General features: G+C 40.0%; 1 protein-coding gene across 2 annotated transcripts in view; it reads left to right on the forward strand.

The window, feature by feature from the left end:
• trim44 (tripartite motif containing 44) overlaps positions 1 to 22855 on the forward strand; it is a 42758-nt gene that overhangs the window by 5087 nt on the left and 14816 nt on the right. For both annotated transcript variants that reach the window (XM_028408617.1, XM_028408618.1), the window contains exons 4-5: positions 6367 to 6657; positions 11508 to 11530. In XM_028408617.1, the coding sequence (XP_028264418.1) occupies positions 6367 to 6657; positions 11508 to 11530 (314 nt within the window). The remainder of the gene's footprint in view (positions 1 to 6366; positions 6658 to 11507; positions 11531 to 22855) is intronic.

Here is a 22855-nt window from a genome sequence, read left to right on the forward strand (position 1 = left end):
TTTGATATTGTGTCAGGACACCCAAATCTATATCAGCAGCAGAGGCATCACTGGGCCCAAACAGTATGACCTCTGTCTTAGTGTCGTTAAAATGAAGCAGATTTGCTGACAGCCAGGATTTAATTTCCTCAACACAGTCTAAGAGTTTTTGAACAGAATGAGTTTGGTTTTGTTTTAAGGGCATGTAGATTTGAGAATCGTCCGCATAAAAATGGAAAGAGACACCATGTTTACGGAGAATGGACCCGAGAGGAAGGAGGTATAGGGAGAAGAGGAGTGGGGCCAGAATAGAGCCTTGGGCCACTCCACAGGTGAGAGGGGCAGCAGAGGACTCAGCAGACCCCACACGGACATTAAAACTTCTCCCTGTCAGGTATGACCTAAACCACTGTAACGCACTGCCCTGGATTCCCACACAGTCTTTCAATCGAGACAGGAGGATGTCATGGTCCACTGTGTCGAAGGCCGCAGTGAGGTCGAGCAGGACCAGGATGACACAGTGGCCAGAGTCTGTGGCTAAAAGAACATCATTAAAAACCTTCAGTAGTGCAGTTTCTGTGCTGTGCTGAGTTTTAAAACCTGACTGGAACACCTCAAAGATTTTTTGTTCATCTAAAAACCCATTCAACTGACTAAAAACAACTTTTTCTAAAATCTTTGAGATAAAAGGGAGTTTTGAAATCGGCCTAAAATTTGAGAGGACAGAAATGTCCAGACCAGGCTTCTTGATTAAAGGCTGCACCACGGCATGCTTAAAACCATCAGGGACCGTACCATTTATCAGACTGCTGTTTATAATATTGAGCACATCTGGAGCTACTGTTGGAAAAACCTCTTTAAAGAGACGGGGTGGAAGGAGATCCTTAGGGGAACCAGAGGGCTTCATATGACCAACAATGTTCTTTAACAGAGGCAGACCAACAGGCTCAAATTGGTCTAATACAGCAGGGTGCGTGATCGGGTTTGATGGGTTAGATAAAGGGGGGTGTATGAGGGCTCTGGTGCTCTCAACCTTGCTAATAAAAAAGTGCAAAAATGCCTCACATAATTCATCAGAAGCTTCCAAGCAGGCTGTTTTGGGAGCATTAATAACATTGTTGATGGTTTTAAACAGAACACGGGGATTATTACAGTTGGAAGCAATAATGTCAGAGAAATATTTAGTTCTTTCAGTTTTTACAGTTTTCTGATAGTTGCGCCAGCTGTCTTTTAAAATTTGAAAAGACACCTGTAGCCTGTCCTTTTTCCACTTTCTCTCCGCTTTTCTACATTCACGCCTGGCTGCGCGTGTGACGTCATTCAGCCAGGGCTCAGGACTAGGTTTTGCATGCCTAGTTTTCACCGGAGCCACAGAAACATCTCACTGGTGGTTCGTGCTCAGGAATGGGGAGGTGACTTCAATATGTTTGTTCCACTCTGATTGTTTCAGTCATCGTGTCATGATCCTACCATTATTTCAGCATTTCGCACACAGTCACCTTTCTCTTGATGTCAGCCAAAACAAAAACTGCTCAAACTGAATTTCCATGACAAGTCAACCTTGAAATCAGTGGCTGTATTTCCATTACAGATGCCATAGTCAGGGCATGTTCTGCTGCTGAAAATAAAGCCGGACCACAGAGTTACGGGTTGTGCACTGAGAGATGTAACAATGAAAAGCTGGATTGGGAACAGCTACGGCCTCAGCTATTTACCATTGAAAGCGGCAGCACCTGTTCCCTCAACCACCCTTTTAGCCCCTGTTCTGCCTCATGCTCTGCTTTTATAACTGTGTCCGAACCCATCTGAGAGCAGTGGCACACAAGTGCACAGCTGAATACCTGCAGAGATGTGACCCGAGCACAGTGGCATAATGTAGAAGGTTAATTCGGCTGGCCTGTGAGAGATAACACTTTTTTTGTCAGCTGACACCCCACCCAAGTTCACATGTGTTATCATATTGAAATATCAATGCTGCCCCAAGGACTTCCTGGACATTTAGATTTACGTTGATTCACCACATAGGTGCAGTGGGCATGGCCAAAAACACTTACCTGCTCACTCACAGGGCACTGTGCTAGAAACCATTATGTGGATTTGTCAGCATGTCCTCCCTGTGCTCTCAAATGTCAGCGTTCCTTATTATGCATGACAGGCAGCCATCAGAGTGACTACTCCTGGTGAGGAAAGTTCAGTGTATGTGTGTGTGGTTGTGTGTGTGAGTGAAAGAAGAAAGACAGAGGCAAGGGAGAAGGTTAAATTGCAAGGTATTGACATCCTAAAGGACTTAGGAGAAGAAGAAGTCTGAACAGCTGTCTGTGAGAAGGTGAGGAGTGGATGAAAAGATTTAACCCTTAGCGTGTCTTTGCTTATTAAATCTGGCCTGCTTAATTATGTTCTTTGCCATAGGCAAGACGATTTTAATCTCTCAAACACCATATTGTCAGTCTCCACAGGGGAGTGGAATATAATGCAAAAAATGAATCTGCATAAATATTAATGGAGGAGCAGAGGCTTAACGTAACACTGAGGTGGCTGTTGTCAGTCAGCCAGTCAGAGTCTGTTACCTGTCATGAGAGAACTGGAAATGATGTGTGAATCATGTTGTGTGTTCGGACCATGACAGCAGGGAGTCGGCACATACAACCTCATCTCATGTTTTATTTACCGTCATGTCTGCCATGTAGTGTGTCATCACTGCCGCCTCTCTGCAGCTGCAGACAAGGGAGTGCAATACCTGGAAGCAGCAGCAGCATCACCCCAGTCACAAATGTGTGCAGTGGGTACATCCATTTTCCCTGCCTCATAAAACCTACAAGAGCAGCAGACACATTAAAAACCAGGGCTTCAGCTGAGGCTGAGGAAAAGACAGGAGATGCGTGAAAAAACTTGGCTGCAACTGTTAGGTTTATTCTCGTTCTGGTCTTTCTCTACTTTATCTTTTTCTTACTCCTCCTCTTTCTATCCTCCATTCTCCGATTTCTCTTTTAGGCTGTCATTCTCTTTCTATTTCAGCATTTTAATTGAATTACTTGGTATCATTCCCCAACAAGTTTCTTGGCTGACATTGCTTCACTCAAAACCAATAAAAAGCTACTGATATTGAAACTCTACTGTTATAAAACCAAATACCTCCCGTCTCATTTTTCCTCCTCTCTCCTTCTGTTTTTCTGTCTCCCTATTTTTTACGACCTTTATATTACTATTGTAGACCTGGCTTTTTTTTTCAAATTAACTTTCTATGTACCGCTGTGTTGCATTAGAGGCTAAATTGGAAAATCTAATTTCTGGGAGAGATAAAAGAGAGCGTGATAGAAAGAGAGAGTAGTGTTCATTTGGAACAGGGCCACTATTGCCAAGGGCAAGGACAGTTCAAATCCATTTACTCCTAATGTTCTATTAATGCTTTTAAGCCTTTTTAAAAAAGCATCACACACCACAAAGCATCAAAAAGCATCAGGGTCAGATGATTAGGAAGAAAGTCAAACATAGATGCCGATGTTTTCAAAAATAGCTCTTACTTTACTACTTTAACTTTGAATTAGTTAAACTTAGGTAATAATGCCTTTAATTTAAAAAGATCAGAAGCTTTTGAATGGGAAAATATTTATGTAAATTTAAGACTGTAGTATTTTAGGATTGTTGATTTTTGGTCAATTTTAGATGTCTTGACCCTTATTTAGACAAACGTATCTAGAAATTAAAATACATTTGTTATGATGCACTATGATGAGCAAAGTGTGTAGTTGGAAAGGTTAAGATGAAAAGCTGAGAAGGAAGCTTTGATATTGTTGTTAATTATTTTCAGTTCTAACTAAAGCCGTGTGACACACTGGTTGTTTTTACACTGATCTATTTTTACTCCTTTTTACTCCTGAAGTTTTTTTCATCAGTGCTAATAAGTAACACAACCTTTTTCATATCCAGTCACAAATTGCATTACAAGTATGAAGGAAATTGTGTTGGCTGTCTTGTCTTATTGTGATCATGTGGAAAAGGTTATTATTTTTAGTAACCCACAGAGCCAGCTCTCTGTTTCTGTAGAAATATTTTTAGCAGTAGGTGTTTGCACTAGTAATAATAACATGAGGCTTGTTAGAAACATGTTGATAAAGAACTTACATGTTCTAAGATGTAATCAGCTTGACTAATGGCCCACCTTTACTTGAGTAAGAAATGATTGTGTAGTCTGCCGGCCTGATGTTATCCCTGCTTGCACTCTGTTGCTCATCCTGTGCATCCCCTACTCTAACTCTGCCCTTGTAAGTGCAGTGCGGCTGTCTCTCCTGAGGCGTCATTTTGTGGCCTCTGCTTGCAGCAATGCAAATGAAGATTAGCACGCATGACTGCTCCTTCCTTGCGATCAGGACAAGAAACTCAGTCACCAACAGAAAGGTCAGGTGGCGGAGGGCTCCTGTGTCGCAAACACAAAGAACACTGATGCAGGATCACGTTCTCCATCTGCCATGTGGGCCATTGGGACTAGGGTTGGTACGAGGGCAGGGTGCTTTGTTTAGGTCCTGGAGACTAGGAGATGTGGTGATGGAATGTGTCGGATTGATGACAGCTATGACCCCAATAACACTAAGTTGGAATTCTGTCCGCCCTGTTTATATGAATGCTTTGTGCAGGATTGTATATAATGGAGTATTTATGTAAAAAAGGTATCCTAACAATAGAAAATTATGTGTAAGGCTGTGGTAAAAAAAAGGACAAGGAGAGGCAGTTAACCCAGGGCAGATTGATGGACTGGAGCTGCAAGCTAACCAGGTGTGCTTGCTAACTTGGTATAAGAGCCAAGATTAGGTGATAATTTCTTTCTCATATTTTTAATCCAGGTTGTTAAATTAATGCAGAAGTAAAATGTTTCATTCCATTCTAGTGTACAGGCTACTTTTCAATTAAATACAATAAACCACTTTGAGATTTTTGAAAATTAATTAAATGGTATTTTCAATTTATCAGCATGCACTAAAAACAACAATCCTCATGTGACATTTGTTGTCTCTCCCAGGGCTTAATAAATGTAAATGCTGGAGAACTGGATGTGAATATCAAATCTGAAAACTGTTCCATCATAGTAAAGAAGGACAATCTAGTCCCAGTGTGAGATAAAGCAAATGCATTTCTTTATGTGTTTTTTTAAGTGCTCACTGCTGATATCTAAATGGTAAGACTTCTGAAGGTCTCAATCTCTTTATATTGTAGTTTTATAGGTTTTATGCGTCAGTCCAAGTAGAATAACTTGGGAGACTTTTAGAGGCAATTCACATCAACATGTTGCTAGTCTAATCCATTGTTCCATCAGACATATAGTCACAGCATTGATTTTAACTGAAGCAAATACACAAAACAAGTCTTTTCTCTCCAATTAGATGTAACTAACTTGCTCTGTCTTATTCGGAATGAATGATGTTCATGTTTTTCTCTGCTCATACAAAGAAAGCAAATTAAAAGTTATTGTTACTCCATGCGCTTGGTTTAATGGGCAATTTGGAGAATCTGATTGCTTGTGCAGGAATGGCAAATATGCGATAAAACTTTGGGCCCCTAGGGGCCTTGGCTCTGCCAGCCTTAGTAAAGACTGATGATTCTTTGCTTGACTGGAGCTGGCGAAGCTGAGGGGAAACAAGATAAAATAGATGGAAAGGAAAAGAGTGAGGTTCTGCTCGGGGGTAAGGGGAGACAGAACAGCTGATATTCTAGATTGGAGCAATTATAACATATTCAGGAGCAAACATCATGACGAGGGGCTCTGGGTGGTTTTACCTCATGACAGCATCTGCATTGAAGGTGGGGCTAGTTCAGCAGGAAAGACTGCAGGGAGGACTCTGTTTATTGAGGTGTTTTAACGTAATGAGTCGAAGCTAAAGAGAGCCTCGATAGGGAGCAGGGAAAGGAATTCAAAAGGTGTTTCAGTGAGCAGTTCAGCTGCCTTGAAAAACAAACAGATGGCTTGTTGTGGTAGAGGGAGCCTTTGAGATCTCCATCTACAGATGGGATGCATGGAGTCTGCCTCCAGGGGATCGTCTTCATGCTATCAATTAGCTACTGCATGACAGAGACCTGTGGGCTCATTAAAATAATATTCGCATGTCAAAGTAAAAGACAGACGTGTCTGTGCTCCTACATGTGCATCTTTCTAATTTCCTTGGATGTGTTACATAGGGTACCCTTCCAATTTTACTTGTTTTTGAGTTTAGTGCCTGTCTCAGTTTCTCTGTTCTATGTATTCATCTTCAGGATTCATACCTACACTGATGAAGTTCATGCAGGTTAATTCTTGGCAGCTCAGAGTTATTTTTTTACAGCTCATAGAATTCTTTACTTACATTTTATTAATTCATTGCTCTTTCCACCTCTGTCTTCTGTAACTAATCTCCACAGATGTCTACAGAGGAGCTGGAGGAATATGTGAACAGTCAGTTTGATGAGCTCCGCAAACTGGTGCGTCTGGAGGAGAAGAGAACCCTTCACCTGGTAGACCTAAAGGAAGCATTCCTCACAGCATCAGCTGCTGAGAAAATCGCAGAGATCACTGTTCAAACCGAAAAACTGCAGGAAGAGATGGCCAGCATCACACACCAGCTTTGCTTGCTGGAACAGGCTGAGGCAGTAGGCCCTGCTATGGTAGCAGAGGTCCTTGTAGCACGACCTGGACCAGCCCACAGAGTACCAGTAAGAATCTTATTTTGGCTTCAGCTTAAATCTCACTCAATACAAAGAGAACTACAAATGTCATGATTTATGTTGGGTTATGTTATGTAAGCTTGAAGGTTATAGCTACTTTCACTTCATATTGTTAAATTCATTTGACTAATTATACCCAGAGGTCTTATTGAGATGTTATTGTAGGTTTAGCATTAGACTCACAGAAGTGCATATTTTACTCTCTTAATGACAATGTAACATCACATGATCTGTCTAAAGTACACTGACACAACACAAGCAAGCAGTCAATGATTAATTAATATAAACTTTGATTGCAGAGAACTGCTGCCAAAATCATTACTAAGCGCAACCTTGTAAAAATGGCTGCTGTTGCTCTTATCTACAAACAATTAGGAGCAGGTTTTCTAAGCAAGCACACTGCTGATCCTAAATAGCTGATTCAGTTTTCTGATTAGCAGTAGCTCCTCAACCATCTTGTGATTTCCCTGTTCTTGATATGGGACACGATGTCTTGCTTAAAGACACTACAGTAGCAACTCATGCAGCCATAGAGGTTTCACCCAGGCATTCCACTTACAGGATTAGCTTTCTAATGACTGTGGAACCTGCTGCAAACACTAAAATGAATACAGAGAAGAGGTGTCACAGCTTTGTTCCAAACAAATAGAAGAGCCTGGCTGCACCCTATTTATTCAGCCATACAGTATTTTCAGATGTTTTCTTATCATGCGCTCGACTGTGTCTGTATGATACAGGTACTTAGGTACAAATAAATTCTGCGATGTTGGCTGAAACGTAAGTGTGTTTGCCCACTGTCTATTTGTGTGTTATGAGAATAACCACAGCAGCTGGGTTCCTTCTCTTTTTACACATCAACCCTTTGGTGAAAATCTCCCTCACTGTTTGCACCTGAGTATGTGCAGCCTCACAGTAATCTGGTTTGCATTATGTAAACGTGCACAACAGGTGCACCTTATGTCCTCACTCTTATATCCGATGCTGCAGCAATCAGTCCTGTATGTCTAATTTGAACACTGAAGAGAATACTTTTCCCCCAAATTAAAATATCCATTTGGTCCATTTGTCATTTGCTATATTTTAGTCACCACAGTCAAGTATGGAAGCTTGAGTGTTCCTTGGAGAGGCACTAATGGTGGTTGCTGATGTGGTTCTCTTGCTAAAAAATGAATTCATGGCTTGTCAGGTTCATTAAAGCCCTAATTGAATGCCGATGGATGCCCTGTTTGTTCTCATTATTGCTGGAGTAAGTAATAGGCAGTGTTATTTGGAGAGGTATCGTCAGTGCTCACATGAGGACAGAGGGCTTATGTAGTAGTGCACTGATCTGTATCTAAACGTGTGTATGTGTGCACACAGAATTCAAATTTGTACGGATAGCCTGGGAATGACATTGCCTCCAGACTGCTGTATGATACATCATCTGCAGCAGCTGTGTTATTTTCAAATTTGTAGTAAGCCAAAAAATTCTCCTTCCAGCTCACACCTTCTTTTAGCTTGCCTGTGTCTTATAGGTAGGACATACAGTCCTTTATTTGACCCTTTACTGCAGTTTTGTGAAGTCAGCTGGAAAGTATACCCTTTCTGGGCTATAACTATGTTTGTGATTAATCCATCATTAATTGTTGTCATTAATTAGTTCCCATTTAGTTGAGTGCATTAGCCATTTTTTAAAATGTCAAGCTTAAAGTGCTGGAGCATGTGTTGTTTTCTTACCAACAGTGAGGGGAAAAACTTATATATAAAATATGCACTGTTTTCAAAGAAAATAGTTTTTGGTTAAGCAGAGTCATTTCTGTTCCAAATGTAATAATAAAATACAGTGGATTTTCTAGAAGAAAACATATAAGCCGATTTGACTCTGTGACTGAAAAGAACAATAAATAGAAAACAAAGCCTTGTGTTTTGTTGCATAGAGAATGCATATTTAAATATGTTTACCCTGTTTGCTGTTTATTTCACCTTCCGTAAAACCCAGTGTAACAGTATGACAGTTATACCCTCCAGCCATTTTAGAATTAGTCCTTTGATTTACAGTTTTCCACAAGAAAATAAAGACATCCAGCTTCAAAGAAGTGCTGCTCTATGTGCATATCAAGCTCAAATACTTTAGCCAAGTAGCAACAAACCTGTGTTATTTATCTCTCATTTATAAAATGTATCCATTTAACAGCTTCCCAGAGAATAAATCACATATTCCTACAGGAGACAAGAATACATGCTTTAGGACAAACAAATTACCACTAACGAGTAATGCTGACATAAGAGCACATAAGTGTAGTTACACATAGACTTAAGAGCATTAACAGGCATTTAAAGGCCATTATGAAAAGAGATAATGTTAGTAAAGACAGTTGAAGGTTTTTTTCTTTAATCTGAGGTGTTTTCTTGTCAAAACTCTTGATCCACATTGCCATTTAAAATGCCATTAAGTACAACCATTCAGTGTATTTACTGTAACGCTCACTGTATATTAATTAAAGGAGACACTGATGCGCATCTGGGCAAGAAGAAGTACACAAATAGCTTAACAAATGCACTGACGAAGAGCACACACTAAAAGAGACCATCCCTTATAGGTACACAAGATACAGGTAAAATGTAGATAAAACTGTTAATATGTGTGAATATATAGGAGTAATGCATTACTGACTTTATGTTTCCTTACCCCCGCTGCTGGTACATATGTGCACCTGCGTACATACCTGCACACTTGTGGTTATACTTCATTGTAGAGAGGTGTCAGGCCACAGCATAAAAACAAGGACAGGATGCCTCATTGCAATGTAACCTCAACCCTTAGATAATTTATGCAATACAAACCTTTCTGCAATTTGACTATTTGTGAAAATAAAATATCAAGTGAAAGGTTGTTTTGTAGAAGTAGGCCTCCTTACACCTGCGCTGCACTTTTCAATGTAGCTGAAGTAAAGAGCAACAACAGCAAAGTCTAGATTGTTCTCAGCTTTGAGAGACCAGTTTTTTTTCTGCACATCATGACTGGACAGCCTTAGGCCATGTGAATAATGCAGGAAGTGTTGAATTTGGACTTATTCAGCCTTTAAGGAATGTGTTTTGTTTTTTTCCCACAAAACTGTTACAGAGGTAACTGGTAATTACAGCTGCAACAACAGTCTTCAGCTGTCAGCTCCTCTCTGCATATTTCATTCACTTGTGGGCAGTGGCACACTTAATCTGACTAAATATAAACAAAGCATGCAAGCGGGACAAACTAAACATTAGTATAGTTGTAATGTACTGCAGCAAAACAAATATTTAAATACAGTATGCATAATTGACTCAATACTTACTTATATTATGTGTTATAGAAAAATGAAAAATTGAGTGGTGTGATAAACATTTAAAGGTAGTTGTCTGTATATATACCAGCCACATCTCTCTTGCAAAAAAAAAATCCATAACATGTCCATAAACCATTTTTGATTTAGCGATGAAAAACTTTAGTGCTGTCACCACTAGTAATGATCACACTGATAATATCATTCATACTGAACTAAAACTCCCCACAGTTTACTGTCCAGTAATGATGGGTCATTCAATATCAGTAGAGAAATTTTGTTTAGCAGCAGCCAAGATATCAGTTGATATCAGTTGTGTTCATATCAGTGTTTGACAAGGAAACCAAGAAATATCTTATTGACTTCCAAATTTTAAATTATGTGTTTGTCCAGATCTGCAGCTAATTAATTGGGAGCCAAACCGTAGTCAGTGAGGCAGACAGCCAGTCAGTGCTCCTCAGCTTCCACTCATGAGCTCTCCTCTCATCTGCTGTGTTGCCAAGGAGCCTTACTGACTTTGTTAAATACTGTCAAAATCCCTTTCTGGTGTACCCGTCTTAGCACCGGTAGTCATGGTCCTGTGCTACAGTAAATTAAGTGCTGAACAGTATTTAGTCTCGGAAAGGTGTTTTGGTCATTTTCTTAGGTGTTAGCTGTGTGTGTTTGACACCCTAAAGGTGTTCAACATTTCTGTTAGCTCATTTGTAATTTAAAACAAGTGAGAAGTCAAACCTGGAAGACTGTATAGCACACTCAGTAAGAATGAATTTACAGTGAGAAATCTGTTACTCTGGGTATAAACTTTTTATTCCAATCATGGGGGAGGTGTAGATTTCATTTTTAGAATTTCTAATGCAACATTTTTGTGGAAACTATATCTGACAAATTATTATTCAGAGCATCTTTTTATACTGTGCATCTTGCTGGAAAGTGATCTGTACAGGTAACAAAAGAGGACGCCCTGCGCTGAAGGTTATTTTGACGGAAAATAGACCAGTTGAGATTTTGATTTTGAATTTTATGACAAGCAGTTTCGCATGCCACATGCCTATCACACCTGCATGTATTGCAAGCTAAATGCTAATGCAGAGTTTGTCCTCATCTGATCTTTGTAAAATAAAGCCTTTCATGTTCACAATTTAGTCCAGTTCTTGAAAACAACCGTTAGAACAGTTGTGTTACATGCTGGCATTAAACATTGCATTTTGCCCTATTTGACATTGAAAAATCATTCAAGTCCTCATCAAAATTAAATACAAGAGCCAGCACATGAATAATGTCTGCAGTTCATTCAGTGCTTTATTCCAGATTGCTCCTTTAAAAGCTCATGAATATGCATAAAAACAACTGGTGGATGAAAGTGAAAATTAATTGGTCAGATTTAGCGCCACACCAGCTGTGGACCAAGCTGATGTAAGTTATGTTGTTTACCTTTTATTTGTGATCCACAGCACCTGTGCAAAGATTTTAAACATGTTTTATTCTCCCTGTCTCCCTCCCTCCCTCCCTTTCTCTCTCTTCCATTGTCATTGTTTTCAGCACGACATTGAGGCCAGACCAAGGTAAGACTGCCAGTGTGATTCATGTTCATCTTTTTATAGCAGGATTGTTTAGCTGCCACTAAGGACCCTTCAGTTCCTCCTCACTTAGGTTCTTGTGGTACCATCCACCATGAGACTGACTAGTATTCACCTAACACAAACATACACACACAGACATATATTTTCTCTATTCCTTTCCCTCACCAGTTCCACTAGTCAATTCTTCCTCTCAAGCATTCCCCACACAGACACATCAGGGCTGCTGTACCTCCAAACATATTCAGTCACATGCGAGTCACATCAGTGCCCCAGTGAGACAATTAGCTGCTCTCATCTGAGTCTCCTCGCTGCTATCAGAATGAGTGACAGTCTGCCTAGTCCAATAAAAGAGCTCCAAACAGTGTCTGTCAGCCTGAAGCTGTGTGTGTATGTGTGTGCACGCTTATATATGTGTGAGTGTTTCTGCATGTATATGGATGTGGTTGTCATAAGAGAACCTAGGGTTAGGTGTCAGCCTCTACTGCATAGGATTTGCATTTCTACTCTCATAAGGCTGATTTGATGTGTCTGTAGGTATACTTAAGGAAAAGTGAGAAACTGGACAGGACAGATGCAGCTTATTATTTTCATCTGCTCTCTTTATTTTTGCATCATTTTCTGGCTAGGACTACATCTTTTTACATTTGCGTCTGTCTGTGCTAGACAATCTGAAATAGATAGTCCTCTCCCTGTCTCACACATATTGATCTGTTGACACTAAAACCCTCCGTGCCTTCCCAGTCAGAGGAGGAGTGCTCTGAGCACCACCTGGTGTCTCTGCTTATAACCGCTTAGCTATATCTATGGTCTTCTGCCCTCAGTAAAAAGTTAACTCTGTAAAACTTTATTTAAAGTCACATACTTTTGATGGACAGCAGGCTTGTTTCCTGTAAACAGAAGTTGAATTTTTAATTTCAGTTTGTGTGGTTTTTTTATTTTTAATTTTATTTTGAGCTCCTTCTGTGTGGGAAGTGTGTTCTGTTTCCTCTAGGAGTGTAATATGCTTTGCTTTTAATAAGCAAAAGAAAGTCATGACCATAGCTGGTGCACTGTGCCAACATGTAATATGTTATTGATTGGTCAGCCAGTATTATGACCCCCCTAAGCTGCAGAGCAGATGGCAGCAAGTTTGGACCCAGGGGTGAGATGAAGCTAATAGGTTGCCCTTGGCCAAGGTTAGCCTCCACATTGCTACACACGCACATGCTCTGATATAATTACTCCCATAGCCCCTGATATTGCCCTAAAAAGCAGTGTGTGCAGAATCTACTGTGGCTAGTGTAAAGTGACACTTTTGGAGAGAACTGCAAGGAGAGGGGAAGGTCTGGAGCTGTTATTTTGGACAGCTTCGTGTGGGAAGTTTTTGTGATGTCGGTTCAGCGATGGAAATTTAACAACTTGAGATTTGAAGGTGAAGCAAACAAAAGTGTGAAAAGGGAGACAGGGAACATAGTGAAGGGAGAAAGAAGGAGAGGAGAGAGATTTTGGAGGATCAAGCAAAGAGTGGATGTTTAGGGTTGTGTGCAATGGGATCCAGACAGCAAATTGATTATGGAGCAGAAACACTAATCCGCTGTCTGAGCCCCATATCGCTGCCGTAGACAGAGCATCCCCATAGGACCACAATCCTGCACCCACACGCATCTTTCCTGGACTTGCTCATCAATACGAACCCCCGCCTCTCCCCAAGCCTCTTAACATAGGTACTCCATGCCTGCCAAGATTTGTCCTCCTCGGAATATAAATCTCTCTTTGCTCCCCCTCCGCCCAACCATTTCACTGCTGCCTCTAATGTGATGCATTGCAAATTTCACTTTCATTCCTTGGCTTTAATCTGTGCACCTCCCTTGCAACCCTTGTTCCTGACTTGTTGGTTTGTGTGTTTGTCTTGTGTGCATGTAGCAGGCTCCACTAAGCAAGTGTTAAGGTGTATTTGTGTGTTTGTGTGTGAATGCTCTTAATTGGCAAACCAGAATAATATTCATCATCTGGATGTAATCTAGCTCTTTGTAAATCATTCTTGTGTGTGTGCATGTTTGTGTGTATGTATACACACTACATCTGCATGCAAATATGTTTTGAAAGGTGTGAATTTCATTCAACCTATAGCATATTATGACATTCACCATGTTTGTTATACAAATGTAATTTTAGGTGCAATAATTACATGTTCTTAGCTAACATTTTGTCCCTTTCTCATAGCTTAAACATTCCTGCTTGTGTTTTGTCTTCTTTGAAGCCCTGCCATTTTTTTGCTTTCACATTGTACTGCCTTTGCCCTCACTGATCACATAAAGCCAGGAGTCACCATTCCATAGGTCGATAGAAGAGAAAATGGTGCTTCAGTCTGTCTACACACACAGAGAGAGAGGAGGGGAAAGAAAAAGGTTTAGTCTTACGTTTTAATTCCTGAAAGCCACTTTTATGTAGTCTCCTGAGGTGTCGCTGTAAAAGGGGGGGATGGATACAAATACTGTAAGACAGTCAATGACAGAAAAAGAGATGCACACTGAGGAATTTCATTTGCTTGACTTAAATTTGCTGTTCTGTTGGGAGTTTGGAAGGTTTATTCTTGTCAAACACATAGAAGTGTTTCACTGCTTCTCATTCATTTGACTAAGTGTTAAGAGTTTTGGAGTCACAGAGAACGAGTTAGGATTATTTCAGTGGTTCAAAGTCACGTTTTTTTTCCATTGCTTCAACCATTAAGCTGATACAAATTCCATTTAAACTGTCTTTTAAGTGACATACAGTATTCATGCACATACAGCTGGTTCCCTGTCATATAATCAAGCCACCAACCAGGGCTGGCAGCTGCACCAGTATAACTGTCACCCACTCATTCTTGTGATGGATTTTCTTGAACTTATAAAGATTGATGTTTCAGCCTTTGCTCAAATGTCAGTCAAGGAGTTAACAAAGTTATAAGTATGCAGTCTCTTCCAGTCTTCCAGTTTTGTTGTGTGGCTGTAAGTCAGCCCATCGATGAGCATTCCTTTGAGAAACTAATAATATGGCTAATATGTCAGAGATGTATTGCATACTGCAGGCTTTTTTATTGCTATGTATCATAGCAAAAGCTATATATATATATATATATATATATATATATATATATATATATATATAAAGCTATTCTCTTCGTTAACTTTAACGTTTGGACCACTCTACACACACACCACACTATTGCTATGTATCATAGCAAAAGCTATATATATATATATATATATATATATATATACAGTGGGGAAAAAAAGTATTTAGTCAGCCACCAATTGTGCAAGTTCTCCTATTTAAAAAGATGAGAGAGCCCTGTAATTTTCATCACAGGTATACCTCAACTATGAGAGACAAAATGAGAAACAAAAATCCAGAAAATCACATTGTAGGATTTTTAAAGAATTTATTTGCAAATTATGGTGGAAAATAAGTATTTGGTCAATAACAAAATGTCATCTCAATACTTTGTTATATACCCTTTGTTGGCAATGACAGAGGTCAAACGTTTTCTGTAAGTCTTCACAAGGTTTTCACACACTTTTGCTGGTATTTTGGCCCATTCCTCCATGCAGATCTCCTCTAGAGCAGTAATGTTTTGGGGCTGACGCTGGGTAACACGGACTTTCAACTCCCTCCAAAGATTTTCTATGGGGTTGAGATCTGGAGACTGGCTAGGCCACTCCAGGACCTTGAAATGCTTCTTACGAAGCCACTCCTTTGTTGCCCGGGCGGTGTGTTTGGGATCATTGTCATGTTGAAAGACCCAGCCACGTTTCATCTTCAATGCCCTTGCTGATGGAAGGAGGTTTTCACTCAAAATCTCACGATACATGGCCCCATTCATTCTTTCATTTACACGGATCAGTCGTCCAGGTCCCTTTGCAGAAAAACAGCCCCAAAGCATGATGTTTCCACCCCCATGCTTCACAGTAGGTATGGTGTTCTTCGGATGCAACTCAGCATTCTTTCTCCTCCAAACACGACAAGTTGAGTTTTTACCAAAAAGTTCTATTTTGGTTTCATCTGACCATATGACATTCTCCCAATCCTCTTCTGGATCATCCAAATGCTCTCTAGCAAACTTCAAACGGGCCTGGATATGTACTGGTTTAAGCAGGGGGACACGTCTGGCACTGCAGGATTTGAGTCCCTGGCGGCGCAGTGTGTTACTGATGGTAGCTTTTGTTACTTTGGTCCCAGCTCTCCGGAGGTCATTCACTAGGTCCCCCCGTGTGGTTCTGGGATTTTTGCTCACAGTTCTGGTGATCATTTTGACCCCACGGGGTGAGATCTTGCGTGGAGACCCAGATCGAGGGAGATTATCAGTGGTCTTGTATGTCTTCCATTTTCTAATAATTGCTCCCACAGTTGATTTCTTCACACCAAGCTGCTTACCTATTGCAGATTCAGTCTTCCCAGCCTGGTGCAGGTCTACAATTTTGTTTCTGGTGTCCTTTGACAGCTCTTTGGTCTTGGCCATAGCGGAGTTTGGAGTGTGACTGTTTGAGGTTGTGGACAGGTGTCTTTTATACTGATAACGACTCCAAACAGATGCCATTAATACAGGTAACGAGTGGAGGACAGAGGAGCCTCTTAAAGAAAAAGTTACAGGTCTGTGAGAGCCAGAAATCTTGCTTGTTTGTAGGTGACCAAATACTTCTTTTACTGAGGAATTTACCAATTAATTCATTAAAAATCCTACAATGTGATTTTCTACATTTTCTTTTCTTATTTTGTCTCTCATAGTTCAGGTATACATATGATGAAAATTACAGGCCTCTCTCATCTTTTTAAGTGGGAGAACTTGCACAATTGGTGGCTGACTAAATACTTTTTTTCCCCACTGTATATATATATATATATATATATATATATATATATATATATATATATATATATATAGAAAGCTATTCTCTTCGTTAACTTTAACGTTTGGACCACTCTAATTATCGAATCTTTGGTATGAAATGTTTTCTTTGCCCCTACTGGGAGAAATTAAATCATTAGTATAAACCCAGGTAACAACCTGCAGTGATATAGCCTAAAGACTGCAATAAAAACAGTGATTCTAAGTATTTTTGGAAGCATTGTCATCTTTAAGTTCAGTCTTGAGATGCAGCTTGCTGTTGTTTTTGCCTCCCACAATGAGCTTTCCCTTGTGTTTTCATATCCTGTCACTCTGACCGTATAAGAATAGCAAATGAGAAATATGAGATTAGAGATTTCCTGTGAAAATAGAAACAAAGTGTTTTACAAAATGTTAGTTGTCATTGACTGCCTGCTTTTACTTAGATGGCTGTGACAAAAAGCATGATTTTTTTCTTCTGTTGGAAGTTTGGGTGGGTATAGGCAATATGCATAGTGTTTATTTTTAATAGCAGTCAGCAATGCTGGATTACTTAAAAAGAAGAGAAGAAAATAAGAAGTACAAATCTGTGAAACACAGGCACTTTTGTGCCTAGGTGTTCATACATTTGTCTGTGTCAAGATTTTATGAATGCACCAGCATCTCAACTGTGCATGTGTGTCCTTAATATTAAAATGAAAAAAAAATGTGATCAGTATATCTTTTAAAAGAGAAAACGTGTAAAAACCCTTGCTGCATGTGGTAGGTTTGCGTACCAAGGCTTATGCAGGCTTGTTGAGTGTATAAATCACACAGTGTAATTACACAAAAAAAGATAACACTCGCTGGGGAACATAACAATTCTAATTACAATGTGAGGTCCCCCCATTCATCGCTTTAATCATTCACATCTCCACTGTATCTCAGGAGCTCCTGTCCCTGCTTCACTCACTTTATCATGCATGCATAGCCCAGAACATGCACAGATGGGGAGCTACACATATAGTATACCCTATTAATATACACCAGTATATCAGTGATGAGCTGTACACTCAACTGCATGATGTATTTGGCATTGCTGTGATTTATGGTTTGTACATTGAGGCATTTGTGCAAATACATTTAGAGAAGGAAAACAAAAAATAAGACTTTACACTGGGTATTAGAGGTGTCTGGTTTTGGTTCTACTCAAAGAATGAGGGCAAATGAACAGTGTGCCTGAAGTGACATCACCACATATTAGCACCACATAATAACACTATAAGTTGTCCCAATCAGTAAAGCTAACAATAGATTACATCAAGCACAGTCTGTTTACATCCACCCAGTCCTGAGAGGTGGTTTAATCAACCAAAATGACTGAATTATCCCCTATGAGTTTACTTAAAAGAATGATGAATGGTAGCGTTAACAGAGTTAACCTAATGATCTGTCTAGGCAGGAGGTTTTGGTTCACTCTTGGTGCTCTCAGCGGTGTCACTTTTAGTGACAGCAGGCAGCTGTTTTCTGTAAAAAAGATTTAAATGCCCACTGTTGGCCACCTGTGCAGCTAAAGAAGAGGCAGACAAAATAAGTCACTAGCTGGTAAACAAACTGGAGCATTTAGACAACGAAAGTACCTGATTCTTGAGTCAAGGTTGTGCCTCCAGGATAGTTAAAATAACTACAGCAACAGTTGTTGTTTTTTCCTGTCCACAAGGTTTCCACTGGTCACTACTTCCTCTATTCTCCACTTTGAATTTTCTAAAACCCCTGCTTGTACCCTGCCATCATTGCATACAGAGAGGGATGAGGGATGCTCACTGTGTTGCTGGGTGAAGGCTGCAGACCACCCACAATCATGGCGGGCATTCACATGAACACACAAACCAAGGAAAAGGGGGCTGACAGAGAAGCACCACGGGTACTTTGGGACAGAGCTTATCTGTCTGAGCTGCTTGCCCTTCACTGGGTCAAATAGATGTGTTGAGTGAAGCAAGGAGGTGTCAGAGGAGCGTGACCAGAGGACACAGGACAGAGCCCAGAGATGAAGGCATGGATGGAGGCAGGGAGCTGCATTTCCTCTAATCAAAAATTTACATCACCTCCTACAAAAGAAGCCACTATGCAGGCCCTCTCTCTTTTCTGCCAAAATGTTAGTGTGTGTCAACAAGCCCTCATTTAATAATTTAATGCATCCAAATCTGTTTTCCACTGTGTGTATGTGTGTGTGCGCACTTAGGCGTGTGTGCAATGGCCAGCTGCTTGTTATGACTATACTAAACCCTGTTCTATTATACATCCTCTCTCGATCTTTCCATCTCTCGATCTTTCCATTTTTCTCTATGTCTTCCAGTCTTTCTGCCTGTCTCTCTTTAGATCATCATCATTCCACAGGGGTGGATCAGAGGTCCTAAATGAATGCAAAGCACACACAACCCAAACTGACAAATACATACACATGCATTTAGATGATAAGAGACTATAAGCATACATAATTCATGGTACAAGCACAATGTTCTACCAGTTTTTAGGATGTCATTCATTTGTGTTTCAGTGTGTGGGCACATGTGCATGTGTGCTTCATGAACACCGTCAGAACTAGCGTGACTCACATCAAACAGTGTTTGGAAAGGAAAGGCGTGTGTGTAGAGGTGTTAAAGAGAGAAGAGGAACCGTCTGTGTGCCTGTGTGACTGTGGACCTCTGTTTGCTCTTGTCTTATTTGATGACTAATGGCAGTTATTTGTTCCTACTGAATCTTTTCTTTCTATGCAAATTAGACAATTTACCAAAAAAAAAACACAGATTTAAAAGAGTTACTTTAGCATCCAGACCTTCTATTGAAATAACAGGGCTCAGTTGGATGTGGAGGAAATGGAAGCTGTCTTATTAAGTAGTCAGTTAAAATGGCTACAATCATGACTGTATACCGCCTGTCAAAATGCGAAAGAGACTAGACAGGTCGAAATGTATTTTAGCGGAACTGACGTGACAGCTATGAATATATTTTCAAACCCCTTCTTTTGATATTGGATTTGAACGTGGGGGACTGCCACCTGATAAGTCTGATGCTTCAGGATTTTGAATTTCATCTGAAGCACTGCTGCTCTACTGGATTTCTGAAGTCACTCATTTCCTGTAGTATAGCCATGTTAAGGCCAGGGGCCCAGTGTTTTTATGAGCACTTCTAGTATTGATCTGCTGTGTAGATATATATAAGGGCTTTACTGAGTGCTGTGTGTGTTGTCTATAATCCCAGGGAGCAGAGAGTCTGCATTAAGTGCCTGTGATGCATCCAAGGTTACAGCATGCCAGAACCAGGTTACTGCTGTGTTTGTGCTGACACTTTCTGCGTGTTGTGCTTATCCATGTATGGAAACTACATCTCTCCCCCACATACCTTTCTATTGCCTTGTTGTTGTATGTGTGCATGCTGAGGTGCTTAAGAAATCAGTGTCAGCATGGTAATTTTACACGCTGAGGAAAGGAATGATCGTCAGTTTTGTTCCGCCAACATCGAAAAGCAAGAAAGAAAGAGAGATTTAACAATTTAACAAGGAGCACCGCGGGACTCTTTAAATATTCATATTTGTTGAACTTTGCCTTAAAGTATGAAAAAAGATTTTCAGAGGCTAGATTTAACAAAGTAATGGGTTGGGATCCTTTGCAATTTATATTTTACAAATCAGGATAATACTGTTATCTAGGGGAACTTTGAGAAATGTAAATGATAAAGGCAGTATTAACACTTTTTATGAGCCATTATTACAGTGCATGTAACAGGATGCATTTCATATGACCACCTGACGCTCAGTCCCCAGATCTAACTAGATTATTGATCAAATCAACATGAGGCAGAACTTATCTGTGAAATAGTAAACCACGTAAATAGTATAAATGTTTTTAAAATAAATTGTTGAATGCTGCCATGTATTACCTGTGACACTGGCTATTTCTTTGTTGGTCATTTTGACAAAGTAACAATACTCAATTGTGCAACCATCTGTCTTGGTCCTGCTGGTTTCTGTTGTTGCCTTTCGACCTTATGAAACAAAAATACTCCATTGGGGCTTGTGGCAGTGAGGGCATCAAAACAGCCCACACTAAAATTAATGGCAGCAGAAGCATTGAGTTTGTGTTGGCACCAGAGAATAATCTGAGGCACCATAGTACACTGTTCTCTGGTGCCAACACAAACTCAATTGTGTTTGTGTTGGCCTTGGCCACTTTTAGCTGGAATATGTCTTCCACCCTGTGTTCCTTTTCTTCTGATGTATACCTCTGTATCTAGAGCACATTCCCAAAGGCAGACACTGCAAACCCTTGTAGTGCTTCCAAAAACCAGTGGTTCCTAGAAGAACTGACAGATTCTGAAGCCAAGCCCCAGAGACACAGAAAACATAAAGCACTGTTATTTACACTATGTCCTGAATTCATATGGTGAAATTGAAAAATTGCAGTGGTCCTTTAATATCAGACTAAGATTTCTAATAAGGTCTTCTAGTAAGGTCATGCAAGTAGAGAAACAGCATTCTATTAAATAGTGGAAGAAATATTTGTAATGTTGAATTTTGGAAGAGAAATTGAACAGAGGGTAAGGTGTCACCAGGCTGAGACGAGCATGAGGTGCCTGTGGAGATGTATTTTCACTCCATCAAGGAAGATGTGGGCTGACTACTGAAGAGGGAAGAGAAAAGCTAGGGAGAGTTGAGACTGTGGTGAGTTTTCGGGCAGGTGGGTAACACAGGAGAGAAAGGCATGAAAAATGAAAGACAGCTTGGCAAATAATGTTTCAGGCGGCTGCAGTGCACAAGACAGCAACGATAGGTTAGTCTGGTAAACTTCACCAAGCTCCTGGTATGGGTGTGTCATCTTTTTTTTCCCCCAGTGGCCCCTTTTTTTGTTGTATCTGCTTCAACAAATACCCTTTCTGATAACCTTGTGCTGTTTAAGCCAGTGTTAAACATCATACTGAGTTACTTTTTTAGGGATTGTCTTTCTTTGCTGTCTCCGCGACAGTAAATTGAGCTGGAACATGTCATCTTTATGACACATCATAAAACGTGTTGATGTGTGATTATCTGCTTATTATTTATGAATACAGTACAGTGTTTCTGAGTTTGCTGTCCTTCCTTCCAGCCTGCTTTGTTATTCTTTTTTTTCCTGCACCTGCTCATTAAATTACCCATCCACACATTCCAAGCTGTCCTATCTAATAATCACATTGTCACAGCTTCTGCAATTTGTTCAATTTCTCTTAGGAGGAATTAATAAAAAAATAAATCTGAACTTGTTAATTATGGCTCACTTTCCTCCTCTGAGAGGAGGTACTTCCTGTATGAGTGTGAACGTGCGTATGCGCACATGCAATTATTTGAAAAGAAGAAAGTGAAAAGACAAAAGGAGTGAAAGGAAAATGACTGAGAACGTGCAGTGACAGAGAGAAGGCAGGAGCTAGATTGCTGCATTTGAGATGCAAATCGTTTCACATGTCAGAGCACATCTGTCGAGCGGAAATGAAATGATCTTCGGATTCTGTTATTAACGCATTATTTTATAGTCGGTCAGAAGATATGTCTGCAGGGTATTTTGCTGTCAGAGTGTGAGGCATTAGCTGGGTATAACAGCACTAAAAAAGTTGTTAAAATACATAATTTTGTATGTAATTGTTGAATTTTAATCAGTAATAAAAAACTATGTATTTTTGCAGCAAAACTTTAAAGTCTTCAGCTACCAGTGGCCCTTGTATTAGACGCTAAGTGCTTTGAGGTATATGTTAAAATGCTAACACACTGGGGTGTGGTAATGTTTACTCTTTTAACTTTATTAATGTTACCATGCTGTTATTTATTTAAATTTACAGCTGAGGCTGATGGGAAATTTTCACAAACAAATTTTACTTCCAAGTATTAGCGAAAGGAAATAATTGACCCAATTATGCTCAGAAAAGTGAAGTTAGGTGGATGCTACCTTTCCTTGCAATCCATGCAATAGATATTTCAGTTGTTTATTTGACAACAGTAGCTGAGAGGTTCTTTAGACTGCATTTTTTTCATATAATCTATGCACATTCCATTTTTTCGCACAGCTTGCACACTTGGAACATTCAACATCTGGCCCCCTCTTCTCCTGCCTTGTTCTTCTCAGAGTATTATTTACAAACAGGAAAAAGTCTTTTTTAAAATCTCTTTCTATATTCCGTCTCCCACATACACTCATTCGCACACACACACACATTCATTCTTCCTCTCTCAGTGTTCTATCCACAAGGCAGATTGTCATATTGGATCTGTAGAGATTTCGCCTTGCACCCTATCATGCATGCAGTACTCACACACACACACATACACAGTAAAAGCTCTGAAAAGATGTCACACTGTGTATAAACATTCATTATTCATTCTAAAACCACACATAAACACAATGCATGCAAACAGACACACACATTCACATAGTTTGGGTAATTAGTGCAGAGACGAA

The sequence above is a fragment of the Parambassis ranga genome, chromosome 6 (genome assembly GCF_900634625.1).
Source record: "Parambassis ranga chromosome 6, fParRan2.1, whole genome shotgun sequence".
NCBI lineage: Eukaryota > Metazoa > Chordata > Actinopteri > Ambassidae > Parambassis > Parambassis ranga.